Here is a 17,802-nt window from a genome sequence, read left to right as displayed (position 1 = left end):
CTCTTTGCGGAGCATGCCTCTAGGACATCCAGTGCTAGAGAAATTCTGTAGCCAGACAAAAATGTAGGTTTGGTACTCAAAAGGGAGATCAAGACTAGAAATATGGTTACCCAGTCTTCTCGTAGACTTGATTTAGTTCAAACTTTGGGGAATGTATGCTGTTATAGTGGCAGAGTCTATAACATCAAGAAAAGGTCTACACATCTAAGTGACCCAAACAGAAACACAGGAGAAGAAGTAGCAAAGAGCAAGGACCCACCACCAGTCAGAGTCCAGAATTGCAAAAAGCTTGAGCAGCATAAGGAAAAGGCAATCTCTGGTAAACTTTAAGAAAATACAATCTCAATAATAGTGGGAGCAGATACCAGATGCAGCCAGTTAGAGTACGGAACAGGGAGGCAGTGAGCACAGCCTACTTTTTTAAGTGTTTTGGTGAAGGAAAGGCCAAATTGATGCCCAGACAATATTTAACCTTCAACTTCTATTTCTGTTTCTTTCATGTCTCCTTTCATCCCCTCATCACCATTTGGTGAGCCGCCACCCAGCAAATCGGACTTGTCTCTGTGGGCTGTGTATTGGCTGGCTTCCAGCCCTTAACTTCCCTGCTCTCTAAATAAAACTTAACATAAATTTAAGCATGAACTTAAAACTTCCCTGCTCTAAATAAAATCTACCTTGTGTTTTCCTCCTTTCAGAGAATCTGGGTAGCCACTGACTAAACACATAATCCCCAAAGTAGACTCAAGTCAACTTTAGAAGAGCCAGCACTCATCATTCATCATCATACACAGGCGGAAACTGAAGCCAGAGGATAATAATTATAGTTGCATAGGGTCACCAGCTCCATGGCAGGCTGCCTCCTGACTCCTACATGGAACCTATCCTATCATAATGATACCTGAGTAGTGGACTGGCCCTGCTATTCCTCAGTGTTATCCCTGAATGGACAAATGACAGCTCTTTACCTATAAGCAGAATGGCCAGTTGGTAAAATTATGACTCAGTCTCAATGGGACATTCTTTTTCACTGCTTTTCTGAGGTCTTTTTATAATAAATGCTGTTATGTGAGGCCACATAAGAAATTTGGATGAAATTACTTTGGGGAAGATGATAAAAATCTCACATAAGCAAAAAGTATAAAATTCTGTCTTATTTTTCCAACAGTTCCAAATTTGGGGTAGTATGTATCTTCTCTTTGTAAAGGAGTCTAAGTCTTTGTTCTCAAGGAACAAGCTCACAGAGCCCCATGAAGATGTGCATGCCCCTGTTACAACTGTGAGCTGCTTCCTTCCGTTTTTTTTAAATGTTCTATTTATTTATTTTTAATTTTTTTTTAATGTTTATTTATTTTTAAGAGAGAGTGAGACAGAGAGTGAGCTGGGGAGGGGCAGAGAAAGAGGGAGACACAGAATCCGAAGCAGGCTCCAGGCTCTGAGCTGTCAGCACAGGGCCCAATGAGGGGCTCAAACCCACAAACTGTGAGATCATGACCTGAGCCAAAGTTGGCCACTTAACTGACTGAGCCACCCAGGCGCCCCTGCTTCCTTTCTTTTACCAATGCCAAGAATCTTGTTAGAAGCTTGTAATAAGTGGAGGTGAACTGTGGACACCAGCATCCTTTATTGCATTTTGACTCCACAGAGTCTCTGTTTATCTCATTTGGGTGGATGCTGAGAAAGCAAGACACTAAATGAAAAAGCATTAACAGGAATAACTGGTAGGAATTTACAACTAGTTCAGACTATAGACACAGGCAATTAATTACTGGCTTAGTAATAAGGAAAGAAGTATAGAGGGGAAACACTTCCACTTTCATCCTTCAGTACAAATATGTTCAACATTGAAACTTCACAGAGAGCCATTGACCAGTGGCCAGCTATACACACCCATAGCCATCATAGGTCAGTGCCCACTTCATTTCAGGACTGAATGCATACAGAAATTCCTAAGAGTCTCAACTGGGAATTGGTTTAGGAAGGAAGGGTTTGGTGTACTCGTGTAAATCTGGAATCAAAATGAATTGTCTAGGAGGAAAAGGAAGCCATAGCTTTCATTAATGAGGTGAGAAAACATAGTTGGGAATTATAAGTTGGGATTCAAATTAATTGATTCTTAATCTGGGCCTGAGTCAGTTATTGAACTCTGTACTTCAGTTTCTCTAATGTAAACATCCTGGGTGTCATTCTCTCAGCCTAAATGACTAGCTCAGAAACACGAGTGATTTCATTTTGATCCGCATTGCTGAGTAAGAGCATCAAAAGATTTAATGGGTACATGCTACAAATAAAATAGCAAAATCTTATACAGTTGCCTTTTTGAATTTCTCTCTAGACTCCAAAATGGGTTTCTTGGGCAGATGAATATTTTTGTAGCAACCTTAGCTATAAATTACCTGGCCTACCTGACAGGTCTCATAGCAGATTCCTACAGCATGGAATGCTGACTACCTGGGGCCCAGATGGCATTTATATTTTAAATACTTAATCCATTTTTAATATGTTTGTAACAGCATTGAGTGTGTGGGGATCTTAGCTCTGTAACAGCAAGTAAAGCAATACTCCTTCTAGGTAGATCAAGGATTGAGGTCAATACAGGTAATCAGCCTGTATTCTTAGAGCAAGGTTGTACCATATACTGGATATCTATGGCACGTTTGCAGATTTTCGTTTTATGCTGTCTCTCATTTGCAGTTGTGTTTTTGTGTAATGGGACAATATAGTACAGATGGTATAGTGTGTGTGATCTTCAGTGTTTCTCACTTTTGTTCCTCTGCAATTCATTCCCTGCAATACCCATCTCACTGAAGGTTCACTGAGGGGCACTGTAAAATGTATGGTGTGAGATGGAAATGAGACTCCCTACTGATAAAGTGGAAGTAGGCTGAAGGCATCCTAGGCCAACTGGCTCATCAATGGAAAAATAAAAGCTAATGTGGAATATTTTTGAAGGGTCCTATATTTTGTAATTATTGCTTTCTTTGGGGAAAAGGAGAGAAAATTGAATGGAATGATGAAGAGCACTATCATTTTGTGTATGTTTGTGCAGGGCAAAACCACTGAGCCTCTAGGGCAGCCTGGACTCGGCAGACAGCCCTCATTGTTCAGAGTTTACTCATTTGCCTGGTCCGGTCATGAATGTTCATTATTTACATTAGTCTGCCATTGCCCCTCCCCATCACCTTGCCAACTTCCATCTGTTTCATAAGAGCTGTGTATATGCTAGCTTCTCTGAGTAAATAACCTTGTGGCTACACCACATCAGATGTAGCCTTTCTCAGTATTTTGTACAGACATATCAAGCATACACAATGTGCCTTGCTCTGTGGTAGGCCCTACTGATATAAATATCTGCTCCTAAGGCAGACAAAAAAAAGATGTGATATCTGTAATAATAGAGACATATACAAGAAACACAGAAAGGAGGTTTAGGGTAGTCAGTACTTTCTCTCCTTGACAGAACTGACATATGATAATGGCTTTGAAAGGGTAAGTAGGAATCCCTCAGGCAGATGAGGGGTGAAGAGAGGCCCCGATCAGAGAGAACACCTGGCAGGTAGAAGAAACCAGGGGGCTGGCTGCTGGTAGTTCAATATGGCAAAAGTGAAAGAGGGGTGAGAAAGAAGACTGGAAAGGGAGCTAGACCAGGACCTTCTTCTGTGAAGATAATGGGGAGCCACTATGAATTTTAAATAGGCAAGTGATATCTGATTTTTTGAAAGGTGGCTCTAGTGGTCATGTGGAAGGTGTGTTTGAGGGGAATCGCACGAGAGACAGGCAAACCACTTGGAAATCTTTTGTACTAGCCCTGGCAGGTGATAATGGTAGCAATCGATGATGGAGACAAGAGGATAATTTGAAAGGTATTTAGGAACAGAATCGATTAAAATTGGTAATTTATTAGATGTAGGAAGTGAAGATGGAGAAGAAATTCAGAGTGAATTTCTTAGCCAGATATTGGGACAGATAACGGCACCATTCACCAAGAGAGGAAGTACTGGAAAAACAGGAGGTTTGGTGAGATGAAGAGTTTGGGTTTGGTTGTGCTAAGTTTAAGGGTCTGTGGTATGGAACAGACACAAGGAGAAATCAAGTAGGCCATTATATAGATGAGTCTAAAGTCCAAGACAAGTCTGGGTTGCAAATGTGGAAATCAGCAATATATCAAGACGATTGAAGCCATGAGTTTGCTGAAGAGTGTGTGTCAGTGAGAAAATAGAACAGTGAATAGGCTCCTCCCCCCCCCCCCCCCCCACCACAAACAACAGCATTCCTTTGGGAAGAAGAGTTAAAGGAGAATGGATAATACCACTCTCTTCAACAACTGATTCATTCCCTAGCCATTTCCTTCCTGTGTTACCAAATGTCCACCTTTTTCCCTACCTCCCCACTTTGTTGCCTTAAACTGGATATCTGCTCTACTCCCCAACATTGAAAGGACAGCAAGATGTACATCCTCTTTACCGGCTCCAGTCTTTGTGGGCATTCTGAAAGGGTCAGTAGTATCAGACACATACACTGTCTTCTTCCCAGATGCTTTTAATGGGGCTCTACAGTCAAAGCTCCCCACACTCTGCTTTTTTTTAAATTTTTTAAACGTTTATTTATTTTTGAGACAGAGAGAGACAGAGCACAAGCGGGGGAGGGTCAGAGAGAGAGGGAGACACAGAATCTGAAATAGGCTCCAGGCCCTGAGCTGTCAGCACAGAACCTGACGTGGGGCAAGAGCTCACAGACCATAAGATCATGACCTGAGCCGAAGTCGGACGCTTAACCAGCTGAGCCATCCAGGCATCCCCACACTCTGCTTTTTAAAAGTAAGCTGTCTTGGTTGAGATTATTATTATAACAAACATAAATGCTTTATAATGGCAAACTTGACTCAAAGGTATGCAGAGCAGTTGCCATGAGCAACACGGAAAATGAGTGCCTGTATTGAAGTGAATGTTTGAAATTAAACTTTTCAGGTTGCATGTGAGGAACAATTATCAAGCTGTTTCCCTACTAGGATCAGGTTGTATAAGCATTGTATGCTTTGACCTGGGTCTAGGAAGGTCTCAGGAGAGGGTAATTTGGCTCTGACCCTGGAAGCATGGGGTTTTCTTTCACTTTCCAGTAGGTCATTTATCAGTGGTTAAAGGGTTCCCCATTCCACTGTATTTGGAGCTCTGTCTAAATTGCTTCAGGATTTTTCCCAGATGGAAAGTGCTAAGGAGCCATCAGATACTTGTTTGCTCAGTTACTATTAATCAATATTTTTCCTTTTCCTTGTCTGTCCTTACTCATCTTTATTAACTCAGACACTCAATTTCCCCACAAGCCCTTGTTTTTGCAACAATCTGTTATCCACATTGGTGGGTGTGTAGCTACCCCTGGCTGGCTTTCCCTTCTGATGTTCTTCTGGCTTCCTCTGGAGAAGTAGCTCAGGAAGGTGTGCCTTCTCAGTGGGCAAGCAGGCCAGTAGGGTCACTGTGGTGACCTCTTCCTGTTTGTGCTTTTCACAGAAAGCGTTTCTCTTGCATGAATTTGGCGTTGTCACCTTCATAGAAGCAGTAACTTGTCCAGAAAGAGGACGTGTGGCATATTTTACAAGATTCAACCGTCACCCCCCTGGCTTCGCTAGGCTGCAGTTTGCCCAGAAATGACTCCTGGATGGTGATGTGACTGCTCCCTCTAGTGTCACTGTGGCTCGGGCTCTCACGGGGCTTTTCTTCCCACTCGGAAAGTGTGGACAGTACAGAATCTGTCAGAATTGGTGGCAGTTTAAATAGGTTGTTCCCACGGAGTCAAAACAAATATGAGATGATTTTTCTCCCGTTAAAAAAGAGAATCTTGCATGAAGATATGGGACCATTCCAGCTCCTGTTCTGTTCCTGTTTCAAAATTTGGGGGAGCCCAGAGTCCTGTGGAAATCATTCTTCTTGGGGAGTGGAATCTTTTTGGAAATTCCTGCAGTTCAAGCCAACTGCCCTTTGAGGGAAGAAATGTAAATTCCTTTCAAGAAAGATAAATGAAAATGGGAGGCCAAGGGGAAGTCACTTTGTTGTAGAATAGAGAAAATAAGAGAGGGAGGTAAAAACAACAACCAGCAGGAAGAACCCTGTCCATTTGTTCTAGAAAGACCAGCTTGTTTTCTGAAATAACTTTTGGACTAGAAATTTATCATCTGAAGTCAGGTAATTTTGAGTTTTTTTAAAAACACTAAAGGAGTCAAGTTATTAATATTTGAAAAATGGCTACTATGCGGTACATAGAATAATATAATACTCCTACCTAAATTAACATCATCACAAAGCTCCATAATAAAGATTTATGAGATAGTCATCACATAAGAAATCCTATTTTGGAAATCTCCGTTGGTCTGTATTTTGGTTGTAACTGTTTTCACGGTTATGAACCAGTTAGAAGCCCTAGTATTTTGTTTCCCTCTATCATGCTCCAGTCTTCTCCCTTTTCCCTTTGCCCTTTAAACTAGAGTGACCCATTATTCTTTGGCCTGTCTACATATTGTAAGATGGGGAGATAAGGAAGTGTCACCTGCTCAGGTCGGCTCTCCAGGCAGGCCATTTTCCTTCAGAGCATCTGCACTGGTTGAGCGATTTATCATTTCTTCTTTGTAAATCACTTTGAACCTTTATCTCAAATTGATCTGTGAAACTAAACATAAATTCTTCTTGTAGTGCCCATGTTCATTGTCTAGTCACACAGCTCTGGGGAATCTTATACAAGTGTGTGTGTGTGTGTGTGTGTGTGTGTGTGTGTCAGCAGATACCATGAGGATAACAGGAGAGTGGGAGTCACAATGAGAATATCTTCTCTGCTTCTAATGCCAAACCACAGAGTGGCAGGTGTTTTTCAGTGCAGCTTAGCATAGTAAAACCTACAGATTGACCAAACACTTCTGAGAGAGAAGAGAGCCTTATATTGGCCTGTCTTGGGGCAGAACATACTGCCAGTTTGATTTGCTTGTCAGGGCTGACCCTGGCCTGGAGGTCCTGGACATTAGCTCTTCCTCTCTGGCTGCCCTCTACCAAACCTGTGGTCAGAGAGTCTCACTGCTGGGGCAGGTGGCTCTCAGGACTCAAAAAGAAAGATGCATTTTTCTGTTTTGCTCTCTCTGTTTGAAAAACATGAGGATTCTATAATATTACATCACTTTTAACATTTGCATTATCAGTCATTATCAGTGTTACATTTGTGAAGCTTTGAGATTTATAGATCAACTCTATGGAATTAGTCTCCTTTAATCCTCACAGCTGCTCTGGTGAGGTAGGTTTCAGGATTTTTTTTTTAATTTTATTTTTTATTTTTTTAAATTCACATCCAAATTAGTTAGCATACAGTGCAACAATGATTTCGGGAGTAGATTCCTTAGTGTCCCTTACCCATTTAGCCCATCCCCCCTCCCACAACCGCTCCAGTAACCCTCAGTTTGTTCTCCATATTTATGAGTCTCTTCTGTTTTGTCCCCTCCCTGTTTTTATATTATTTTTGTTTCCCTTTCCTTATGTTCATCTGTTTTGTCTCTTAAAGTCCTCATATGAGTAAAGTCATATGATTTTTGTCTTTCTCTGACTAATTTCACTTAGCATAATAGCCTCCAGTTCCATCCACGTAGTTGCAATGGCAAGATTTCATTCTTTTTGATGGCCAAGTAATACTCCTTTGTATATATATACACCACATCTTCTTTGTCCATTCATCCATCGATGGACATTTGGGCTCTTTCCATACTTTGGCTATTGTTGATAGTGCTGCTATAAACATGGGGGTGCATGTGTCCCTTCGAAACAGCACACCTGTATCCCTTGGATAAATGCCTAGTAGTGCAATTGCTGTGTCATAGGGTAGTTCTATTTTAGTTTCTTGAGGAACCTCCATACTATTTTCCAGAGTGGCTGCACCAGCTTGCATTCCCACAGGATTTTTTTTTTATATTGTCTCCTTTATTTAGGGAGACTGAAACCCAGAGACATGCCCATGGTCACACAGTTAGTGGCAGGAGTAAATCCCAGGCCTGCCAAGTTCATTGGTGAGTGCCCTTTCTATAACATGACTGCTAGCGTTTAACTACAGTCTCATTCAGCTAAACTCAGTGGTACATTGACTTTTCAAAGACCAAGGAGTTGGGAACTTTAAACTTTCATTCCAGCCAGTAATGTGATGTTGAGCAAATTATTAAAATTGGAAATGAGGTTAATGGTGTTGTGTGCTATATCCAACTCCTATACAACTAAATGATGACAAGTATAGGGTTTTTAAATACCTGCTGACACATAAATATGGAATACTGCCAACAGTACAGTATAGAAAGAATTCATGCCATGATTGATGAGTATACAGAATTATATATTATACTGTGTGTACTGAGACTTTGAGAACTTTCCAAAGATAATATTTTCTGAAAGATATATGTTTGAACTTGAACTCTGCCTGGGGTTATCTCAGCTTCAAGACTAGATGATGTAGCTGGTAGAAGACTTGAAAAAACTTGTTTTCAGACCTCTTCCCCTCCCTCCCATCGAGAGAAAGAGAGAGAGAGAGAGGGAGGGAGGGAGAGGGAGAGAAAGAAAGAAACTTAAAAAAAAAAACACTCATTATAATAAATATGTATAAACACAGTGAATGAGAAAGGGATGCTCCTCTCCCATGGGTACTCCTTTACCTTTGGTCTGTTGTGGGTGGTTTTTGTGTAAATGTTCACTTATTTTTAAGGAATGGGGGAGGGGCAGAGAAACAGGGAGACACAGAATCCGAAGTAGGCTCCAGGCTCTGAGTTGTCAGCACAGAGCCCAATGCAAAGCTCAAACCCATGGACCATGACCTAAGCCTAAGTCGGACAGTTAACCAACTCTGCCACCCAGGTGCCGTTTTGGGGGTTTCGTGTTTTTCATTTCTTTTTTTTTCTTTCAGTTTTTTCATCATGATAAGTATACTCTTTAATCCTCATCACCTATTTCATACTTTTCTTAATATCTATTTGAATGGAAATCAGAGCATGCCGTTTCTCAGAACTGAGATTCATCAGCATCCTCCCGGGAAAATGTACATTTTTCTTTTTAAATAAAAATAGCTAGAAAATCCTTTTTAAAATTTGCTTCTTTTCTGTATTACTGCAGCAAACAGGCAGTGTGAACATTTCAGAGTGCCTGTTGCTGGGAGGCTTAGATACCTGTGAAATATGGCAGCATATCCCTGCTAAGGATAGAAAATGTACTTCTCAGTTAATAGGCTCGGGGAGAAGCTGTTCTGACCTGGCTGTTATGATCTGTGAACTAGTGTTAGGGACCGAGTCTTCCATTGTCAGCTTCTCTGCACCCTATCATAAGCAGAGTCCATTTAGGGGTACTTTCATTTACTTTTTGCTTTTCTAACCCTGTAAGACTAGAAATAACAATAGTTGCTTTGGTATGTAGAACTTGTTGCCTAGTGTTTGTGATCAAAAAACTCTCCCATGATCCACAACCCCTTAATCAAATTCTTTCTTAAAGGCCTTATTACCTAAATATGGCCTTTCAATAAGGCCTAATGTTAAGGGAAAGCATGAAACTCAAAGTCCTGCCATTGAAATGTTGGTTTTGCTCTGACTAGGTCAGACCAATGATTCTCTCAAACCTTTATTTCTACCCTGCCAGTCATCCGTGAGTGCCTGAATTGTGACCAGCACAATGACATTGATTGAAAATTAGGAAAACCCACACTTTATCTGGCCAATTGTGTGTTACTCTCCTGACCAGTGACAAAATAAGGTATTCTGGCCCACTTTATTGAGCTATCATATAAGTCTCGGCTGTTAGCCTCTACGGAATGTAAGTGAAAAATTATTTTTGGTTGTTCTATTTTCTAGATGAGGTACAAGGTACAGTAGAAAAAGCAAACTTTGGTGTTAGATAGACTTAGGTTTGCAAACTGGTAGCTCTCTTTGTTGTTTTAATTTTTTTATTTATTTTTGAGACAATGCGAGAGACCGAGTGCAAACAGCGGAGGGGCAGACAGAGAATCTGAAGCAGGCTCCAGGCTCTGAGCTGTCAGCACAGAGCCTGACGCAGGGCTCGAACTCACCAACCGTGAGATCGTGACCTGAGCTGAAGTCGGACACTTAACCGACTGAGCCACTCAGGTGCCCCTGTTGTTTTAAATTCTTAAACTCTCAGCCTACTTTGAAGAGTTAGTGTAAGGACTAGAGATAAGACACATAAAGTGCTCAGCATGTAGATAGCCATAAAAAATGGTTATTATTGCCATTATTACTGTCACTCAGCAAAGGACTACCAAGACCCTTTCTGAAGACTTCACTATAACACTGTTTCTAACCACTCACCTTCCAATTAATCTTCCTTTACACATCTGAGCCTGGTTATGAAAGTGTGCATTTTATGTTGTTATTTGCTTTCTTCTTTCAGATCTGTAAGAGCAAAGCTAAAGAATCTCAGCAGTATTATCACAGCTTGGCCGTCCGGCAGAGTCTGGCTATCCATTTCAACATCCAACAGGACTGTGGGCATTTCCTTGCTGAAGTCCCTAATCGTCTGCTTCCCTGGGAGGATCCTGATGCCCCTGAAGAGGAAGAGGATGAAATGAAAGAGGCTGAAGAAGAGGTAAAAGGAGAAACTGATGGGAAAAGCCCAGAGCCCTGCTCTGAGACAGAGTCATCCCAGAAAGAAAGCCAGGGGGTCATTAGCAGGAAGCAGAGAAGCCACGTTGTGGTCATTACCAGAGAGGTTCCCTATCTCACCGTGGCTGATTTTGTGCGAGACTCTCTGGCCCAGCACGGGAAAAGCCCTGATTTATATGAGAGACAAGTGTGTCTGCTACTCTTACAGCTGTGCTCTGGCCTTGAGCACCTCAAACCCTACCATGTCACTCACTGCGATCTTCGTCTGGAGAACCTGCTGCTTGTCCACTACCAGCCAGGGAGAACCACCCAGGGCCTTGGGCCTACAGAGTCCAGCCCCACCTCGTCTTGCCCCACAAGGCTCATAGTGAGCAATTTCTCTCAGGCCAAGCAGAAGAGCCATCTGGTGGACCCTGAGATCCTCCGGGACCAGTCCCGCCTTGCTCCAGAGATCATAACAGCCACCCAGTATAAAAAGTGTGATGAGTTCCAGACAGGCATCCTCATCTATGAGATGCTGCACCTGCCCAACCCCTTTGATGAGAACCCAGAGCTGAAGGAGAAAGAATACACTCGAGCAGACCTGCCTCGCATCCCACTCCGCTCCCCCTATTCCCGGGGCCTACAGCAGCTGGCCAGCTGCCTCCTCAATCCCAACCCTTCTGAGCGGATCCTCATTTCAGACGCCAAAGGCATCCTCCAGTGTCTACTCTGGGGCCCCCGGGAGGATCTCTTCCAGACTTTCATGGCCTCTCCTAGCCCAGCGCAGAGGAGCGCCCTTCTCCAAAACTGGCTAGACATCAAGCGAACACTGCTGATGATCAAGTTTGCTGAGAAGTCCCTGGACAGGGAGGGTGGGGTCAGCCTTGAGGACTGGCTTTGTGCTCAGTATTTGGCCTTTGCCACTCCAGACTCCCTCGGCTGCATTGTGAAAACCCTGCAGCACCGCTAGTGTATCCTGGTTGCTGCTTGTCTTTTGTGTTCACCTTCACGTCGCCCATGCACTTCCCCTTCCTAGTACTCACACAGAATTCAAGGAAAGAAGAGAGACCGACCTTCCATCCCTGTCCAGGAAAAATGAGTCTGCTCAGAAAGCTTACCCACAGTTCCAGATCCAGTCAGAAGCTGGGTCTATCTTCACTGCACAGAAATTCGATTGCACAGCCGTGCAGTCGCCTTCCATTGGAACACCTTTCACCCTAATTGTCCCCAAATGCAGGTAAAAAATGAAAACGTTATCCTTGAAGGGACAGCTCCTTTAGTATGAACTCACTGAGCTGTGTCCAGCTCCTCCATAATTCTGAAGACCACCTGTCTTTTTAACACCAAGTATTTATTCTCACTAGCAATAGACAGATTTGACCAGTCCTTACTATCATCCACTAAGCTCTCACAACAGATTTTTTTCTTCTTTAAAGTATCAATAACTGACTCTTACCAGGCAGAACTGCCATCCTTCGCATCAGCCCAGTCTTGTTTCTGGGGACTATAGCCTTTGTTCCAGCAGATAGTAGAAAGACAAGGAGAGATTCCATCCCTTGGGTCATGGATGCATTTTCATTTGTTACAGGCAAGTGGGCGCACCACCTGGAGGATGGCCCTAGCGGTCCCCTCTGCTGCCACTGCCTGATTCTCCTTCACCTCTACTCTGTTCCCACTTGCCAATGAAGTTTGGGTTTATCAACCACTTGTGGCCCATTATAGAACTGACCCAAGGTGGTGTCTCCAATGCCTCTCCAGGGTGAGTACAGTTCAGATCTTATAAATAGCTGGCAGGACACCGGGAGATGATTTTCCACATGTGCAGTTCCCTAGGGGCCACCTGGGGAATAGCTGAAAGTGCTGTCTTTGATTACTGTCAGAGCTGTCGGCGTGGACAGCCAGCGCTGGCGGAACCCAGCTCCCGGTGTTCCCCTGAGCAGTAATTGGCCAGCTTCTTTCTAGCGGTGGCCAGTGTTAACTAGTCTACCAAATGCTGTGGACAGCAGCCGTGAATGAGATGGCTGTCAGTTGAGCTCTGAGATCTGCTTGGAGGGCACGGTGTGCTGGTGAGAGGCCGGAGAGGGGAGGAGGCCACTGATGAGACCGCTGGCCTCCTCCTCAGAACGCTGACCTTTGCTGAAGAGGCTGGCTCCCAGTTGCACTGCACATTGCTCCTTGGGACTCTCCGAAATGGCTCTGGAGGATGGCTGGCAACAATTTCAAATGCTGGGGTGGGTGCCTGTGAGCTGTGCACCATACATGGGCTCTGTGCTCCTCTCCTATGAATATATGTGCAATTTTTGTATGTATTGTTTTAACTGTATATTACAGTGTTTATGTGGCAACTTCACCTGAAGCAAGTTCTACAGAAATCCTCCCCTTCTTCCCTTGGCACATACGTGTTTGCGCTAAGAGATGAGTGTTCCTTCCGGGTAGTGGGGGTGGGAGGTGACATGTGTGTGCTTGTTTTCTTCAAAACTGTGAGTATCTGTTTACTTCAACCTTGAAATCCCAAGAGTCACTCAGACGGTTTGAGTGTGTGTACACGTGGGTGCACACACGTGTGCTGGAAGTAGAGGCCAGGCCTCTGAGGGGAACAACCTGTGGCGGGGTTGATGGACACGTTCTCTGCATCTAGTCGGCGAGGGAGCTCTGGGACCCTCCTCTGCCAGCGCGGAGTTCCTTAAAAGCCAAGACTGATTGTGCAGTATTACTTAGATAGCACATTAGTGGCCTTTTGGAAGTTTCTAAACTTTTAACATTTTTAGCAGCCTTTCATATGATTCACCTATATCAAAGAGGATCAAGAAAGGAGAAGAATGTATTTTATTGTGATCTTCTTTGGTTTTGTTTTGTTTTGTTTTAAGAAAACGGGACACGTGAGGCTCCAAAGGGAGGATGTCCCTGTCCTCCTGGCCAGCAGTACAGTTCTCCCAAGGAAAAGGACTCACTGGCCCACAGGGTCTGGCCTCCTCTAGCCAGAGAGCAGGGCTCTGCCCCGAGGAATGGCCACAGAGGGGGCGTGCCGCTGCAGGCCAGCAGTCTGCTCTGTCTCGGTGTCCTGTGGCCTGGCTGCGCCTTGCCTGGCAGACTGTGTTTAGTTCACCGTAGCATAGCCCATGTGCACATAACTCCTTGCCTAATTAATACACTGAAGTAGCAGCACACAGACCACTGGCCACGTCGGCCAGCACATTCCCCCAGCAGTCCTCCCTCCCCTCCCCCAGACGGTTTGCAGATTGAGACGCTTTCTCAATGTCATTCTTGTGGTGCCTTGCCCATGTAAATTTGAATGTTGACTATTTAATGAGGTTTCATATTTAATGAAGAATGTTCCCTGGTCCCTCTATTTGCTTATTGGCTCTCTAGATATCCTCTTTCGTTTCTCTTCTTTTTTATTTTATTTTATTTTTTTTCTGTTTGACTTGGATCCAGTCTTCTTCATTTTAACCCTATGGTATTATAGGCATGGACACTCCCCACTACCGTCATCTTTCAGCACTGGTAAACTGAGCACCTCCTTCACATCAGATTTGTTTAGTACTGTTTTTATATTCAAATTTGTGAAGGCCAAAAGATGAATGCCAACTAGTCAGAGAAGGGCCTCAGGCTTCCCAGAGGCAGGTGGCTAGATTAATTTTTCTCTGAGTGGTGGCTGAGGAATGTGAGGGAGAGGGAAAGGGGTGTTAGTTAGAGCAGAACAGACAAGATAACTGTATTTCTAGACAAGAAGTTCTCCATCAGATGGTCCTTGGAATATTTTTCCAGAATAATGAAATTCAGTCAATCTAATATCATCACAAGTAGTTTTTTACAGTCCCATTTTAATTATAGTAGAATCTTTGAATTCATTCATCAACTAGCAAGAAATCCTACCTTCAGACATCTGTATATACATGAGTTTTGCTTTATGACTAGTATTAGCACTTTATGTTTTCTCGAGTAACATCCAGTTATTGTCTTCAATATTAATTGGAATTTTTTTCTATTCTGTTGAAGTCTGTACTACAGATTCTTCCATTTATATTGAGAGTTTGAACAATTAAGCCATCATTGGGACTTTACCTTAAGCCGCATGAGCAAGAACAATTTCTCTGACACATTTTGGTGCTAGAGAAACAGGGAAATGGGGGGAGTAGCAAAGACCAAGACTGAATGTATAGCAGAGTGCCTTGTTAGAGTGACAACCTAGTCTTGGAGAGAAGAGAATCCCATGTCCTGCGGAGAGGACTAGGACTACGTGACTTCTCCCACGCTGGCCTGAGGAAGAGCCCCTTTGGTAAATGTACACCGACGTGATGCTCAGAAGCTAATTTGTGGAGAATAACTGCAGGATGGGACAAAGAGCAGTTGCAACCTATGGAGTCAACGAAAGAATCCCTAGACGAAGTTAGAATTGGAGGCCAGGACTATAGCAGTCGGCTCCAAGCTTTGCCCTCTGGAGATGAACTGGGTAAAGGTAGACAGGGCCCAAGCACCCATGCTACTGATGTTGGGGCCTAACATATGCTTGTTAGGATTTGAAGAGGCTGAGTAGCCTTCCATTGTCAGATTAAGTGGAGGCCAGTTTTGCTTCCAGACTCGGAAGAAGTTTGTTACCATGGGAAACTGTTAAGCCAAGAGATCTAAACCTCTAGAAATATTAATGATATTTCTGGAAGTAAAACTGTATTTTAAAGTTTCTAGCATTATAAGTTTTCATGAAGGATCTTTGGGGCCTGCTACACAGTAGGGCATGGAAAGATTGCACTCAGCTTCCCAAGTTTGAATTAAACATACTTTGATGCTGGGAAGTAACCTGACCTGGTTTTGCTGGGAACCTGCAAGTAATATTTTTCCCTAGATTATACCGACAGTGATCTGAAAAAAATACAGACCAGTCCCCGAAGTCGGGATGTACTTAGGATACTCCCCTATATTCCAAATGATTCTAGATGTATGAATAAAGTACAAACATACTTGAAGACGAAGGAGAGAGAAACTTGGCTCTCCAGGCCAACTCTGACAGGTTTTTTATTTCCCTCGCTAGTTGAGAAGGATTGAAAATTCTGGTCCAGCCAAATGAGTGAACAGGATGGCTGCCCACAAAACCAGGTTATTAGTTTTACCTCATTGAAGCTCATATTCTCAGAGGCCCAAAGTGCTGTGCCGAGACAAATCCAAGTGCTGCTCTTGCTGAAGTGTGCACTGAAGTCCAGCTGCCCGTGCTTACGGCAGTGCCCAAAGTCGGGATTCCGTGGACCAAAACTGATGCCACAAGGGAAGCCAGAGGAGCTACAGTGCAAGATCCTAGATAGAGATTATACCAAAGAAATCAAGCCTTTTTGTCCTGATGCTTGAGTTATGACAGATGCCAGAGAAGAAGAACTCACATACATTCCATGTCAAGGTATTTGGCTGACAAAATAATCCATCCTCCAAACAAAGCACCTATCTTTTTAAAATAAGTCCATTTTGTATATTAGGAAAAAAAGAAAAGATGATGGTGATGGTGAAAGTCTGGGACAGACAGTGATATTTCCCAGTAATTAAGGAGAAGGAGCCAGCCCCCGCTCTCCCTGTGATGTGACTGTGGCCATTGCCCGGACTTCGGTTTGGGAACTTCATCATGTCCGTGTGATTCGGAAAGCTGAGCAATCTTTTCTAAGAGATGTGGTAGTTTCAACAGCTTTGTTTAAAGAGCTCCTGGGAGATTTCTTAACAAATTCTAGTAGTTTTTATAAACCTTCCTACAGAGGTGGTTACCACTCATCACCATCATTTAATATTTATAAGTGCCCAGAATGTACAAGGTGCTATACAGCTGTTACACATCCCCTCTCTGCAGCTGTTTGAAATTAGAGTAGGTTTTTGCATCAGCCACTGCTACAAGCTTCCCCACCTAAGTGGGCTACAGGAGCCTGCGTTCCGGACATCCCATTACATTTCCCACTCCAGAGAGCCTCTGGGCTCCTTCCAGCTTCTCACCTTCACCCATCCCACTTACCCTCATGCTTTTTTTTTAATCCAGAAAGTTTCAGGGAATCAAAAGAGGTTGGAAATTTTTTAACCTAGCAGAAGTACAGAGTCCTATATTTTGCTACAATTATTATCGTATTATGGAAAATCCACTTTGCCCGTATAGTGTGTGGAAAGTATCTGTGTGTCTGCACTCATGATAACTTGAATGTTGAACAGCCCTATGGCTTCAGGGTAGCATTTTTGAAAGATAAACCACACTGCTTCAGGAAACCTGCTCCAAGTACTACTTGGTTATCCGTTCCCTCACCAGTTTGAAAGTTATGCGTGAACATACTGGGTTGGGATTTTCTGTTGATATGCAGGGCATTTGGGCATGAGATCAGGGCAGAAGCAAGATGTCCTCCTTCTCAGCGTTTGAATCATGGCAGTCTTCATTCCAGTCTCACCTTAGTTCCCCATGGCTCTGCCCACACTCTGTGTTTGAAAATCTTGTTCTCTTGCTCTTTCCTGGAGCTTTAACCCTCTGCACATTTTAGTTGTATAAATCTACCAACGTAAGGTTCCCTCTGTCACCAGGTGGTGCCGCCCTTTGGTTTGCTGTGGTACTTTGCTGTGTTCTCTGTGGCATCATGTTACTGTGTAAATAAATTTGTTTTAATATACACTAAAAACCAGACAAGCGCTTGTTTTTCAGTAACTCTCCCATATTGATGTTCTGGGGAGGGTTTGGTTGCACACGCCCTCTTGGAGCTTCATCCTCTGCTGACCTGGATGGTATTTCCTGTTCATTCCCTCTCTGACCTGAGAAAAGTAGGCCCAGAAGAGAAAGTGAAGACCATGGGCTTTCCCCAGAGCTCTCTGAAGTCTGCAGGTCTGCTGTGTGAGATTGCCCCCTGGTGGCCAGTCCTCATACAGCCTTCCTGGGCTTGTGCTACATTTTGAGGGGCTTGGTTACCGGACTCTGGCTGACCCTCTCAGTGAAGATCTCAGAGTTGTGCAGACAATAGGAGCAGAGGCAGGCCCTTGTACAGCATCAAGCATCATCTGCTACAGAATTCACATACCCTTTACCTGTACATTAATGTACACATCCACAGGACTCTCACAAAGGCAGACAAGCTAATATGCCGACACTTTGGTAGCAGAGAGGCCACCTGGCTTGGGGGGGGGAAGAGTCAGCAGTTGGCAGTGGTAGCAACAGCTGCCACGTTATTAAGAGTAGAATGGATGAAAGTGCAAACATGTAG

The 17,802-nt window shown here is 43.6% G+C and overlaps 1 protein-coding gene across 15 annotated transcripts in view; it reads left to right on the top strand.

Moving 5' to 3' along the window:
- PEAK1 (pseudopodium enriched atypical kinase 1) overlaps window positions 1–17,241 on the top strand; it is a 369,695-nt gene extending 352,454 nt beyond the window's left edge. For 12 of the 15 annotated variants that reach the window (XM_042988332.1, XM_042988331.1, XM_042988341.1 and 9 more), the window contains one exon: window positions 10,401–17,241. In XM_042988332.1, the coding sequence (XP_042844266.1) occupies window positions 10,401–11,564 (1,164 nt within the window). In that variant the 3' untranslated portion in view covers window positions 11,565–17,241. The remainder of the gene's footprint in view (window positions 1–10,400) is intronic. The other 3 variants (XR_006218480.1, XR_006218481.1, XR_006218479.1) reach the window with 3 other exon arrangements.
- Window positions 17,242–17,802: the final 561 nt, after the last annotated feature.

The sequence above is a fragment of the Panthera tigris genome, chromosome B3, assembly GCF_018350195.1.
Source record: "Panthera tigris isolate Pti1 chromosome B3, P.tigris_Pti1_mat1.1, whole genome shotgun sequence".
NCBI lineage: Eukaryota > Metazoa > Chordata > Mammalia > Carnivora > Felidae > Panthera > Panthera tigris.
Note: the sequence above shows the minus strand (reverse complement) of the source record. Positions and strands in the feature narration are given on the sequence as shown.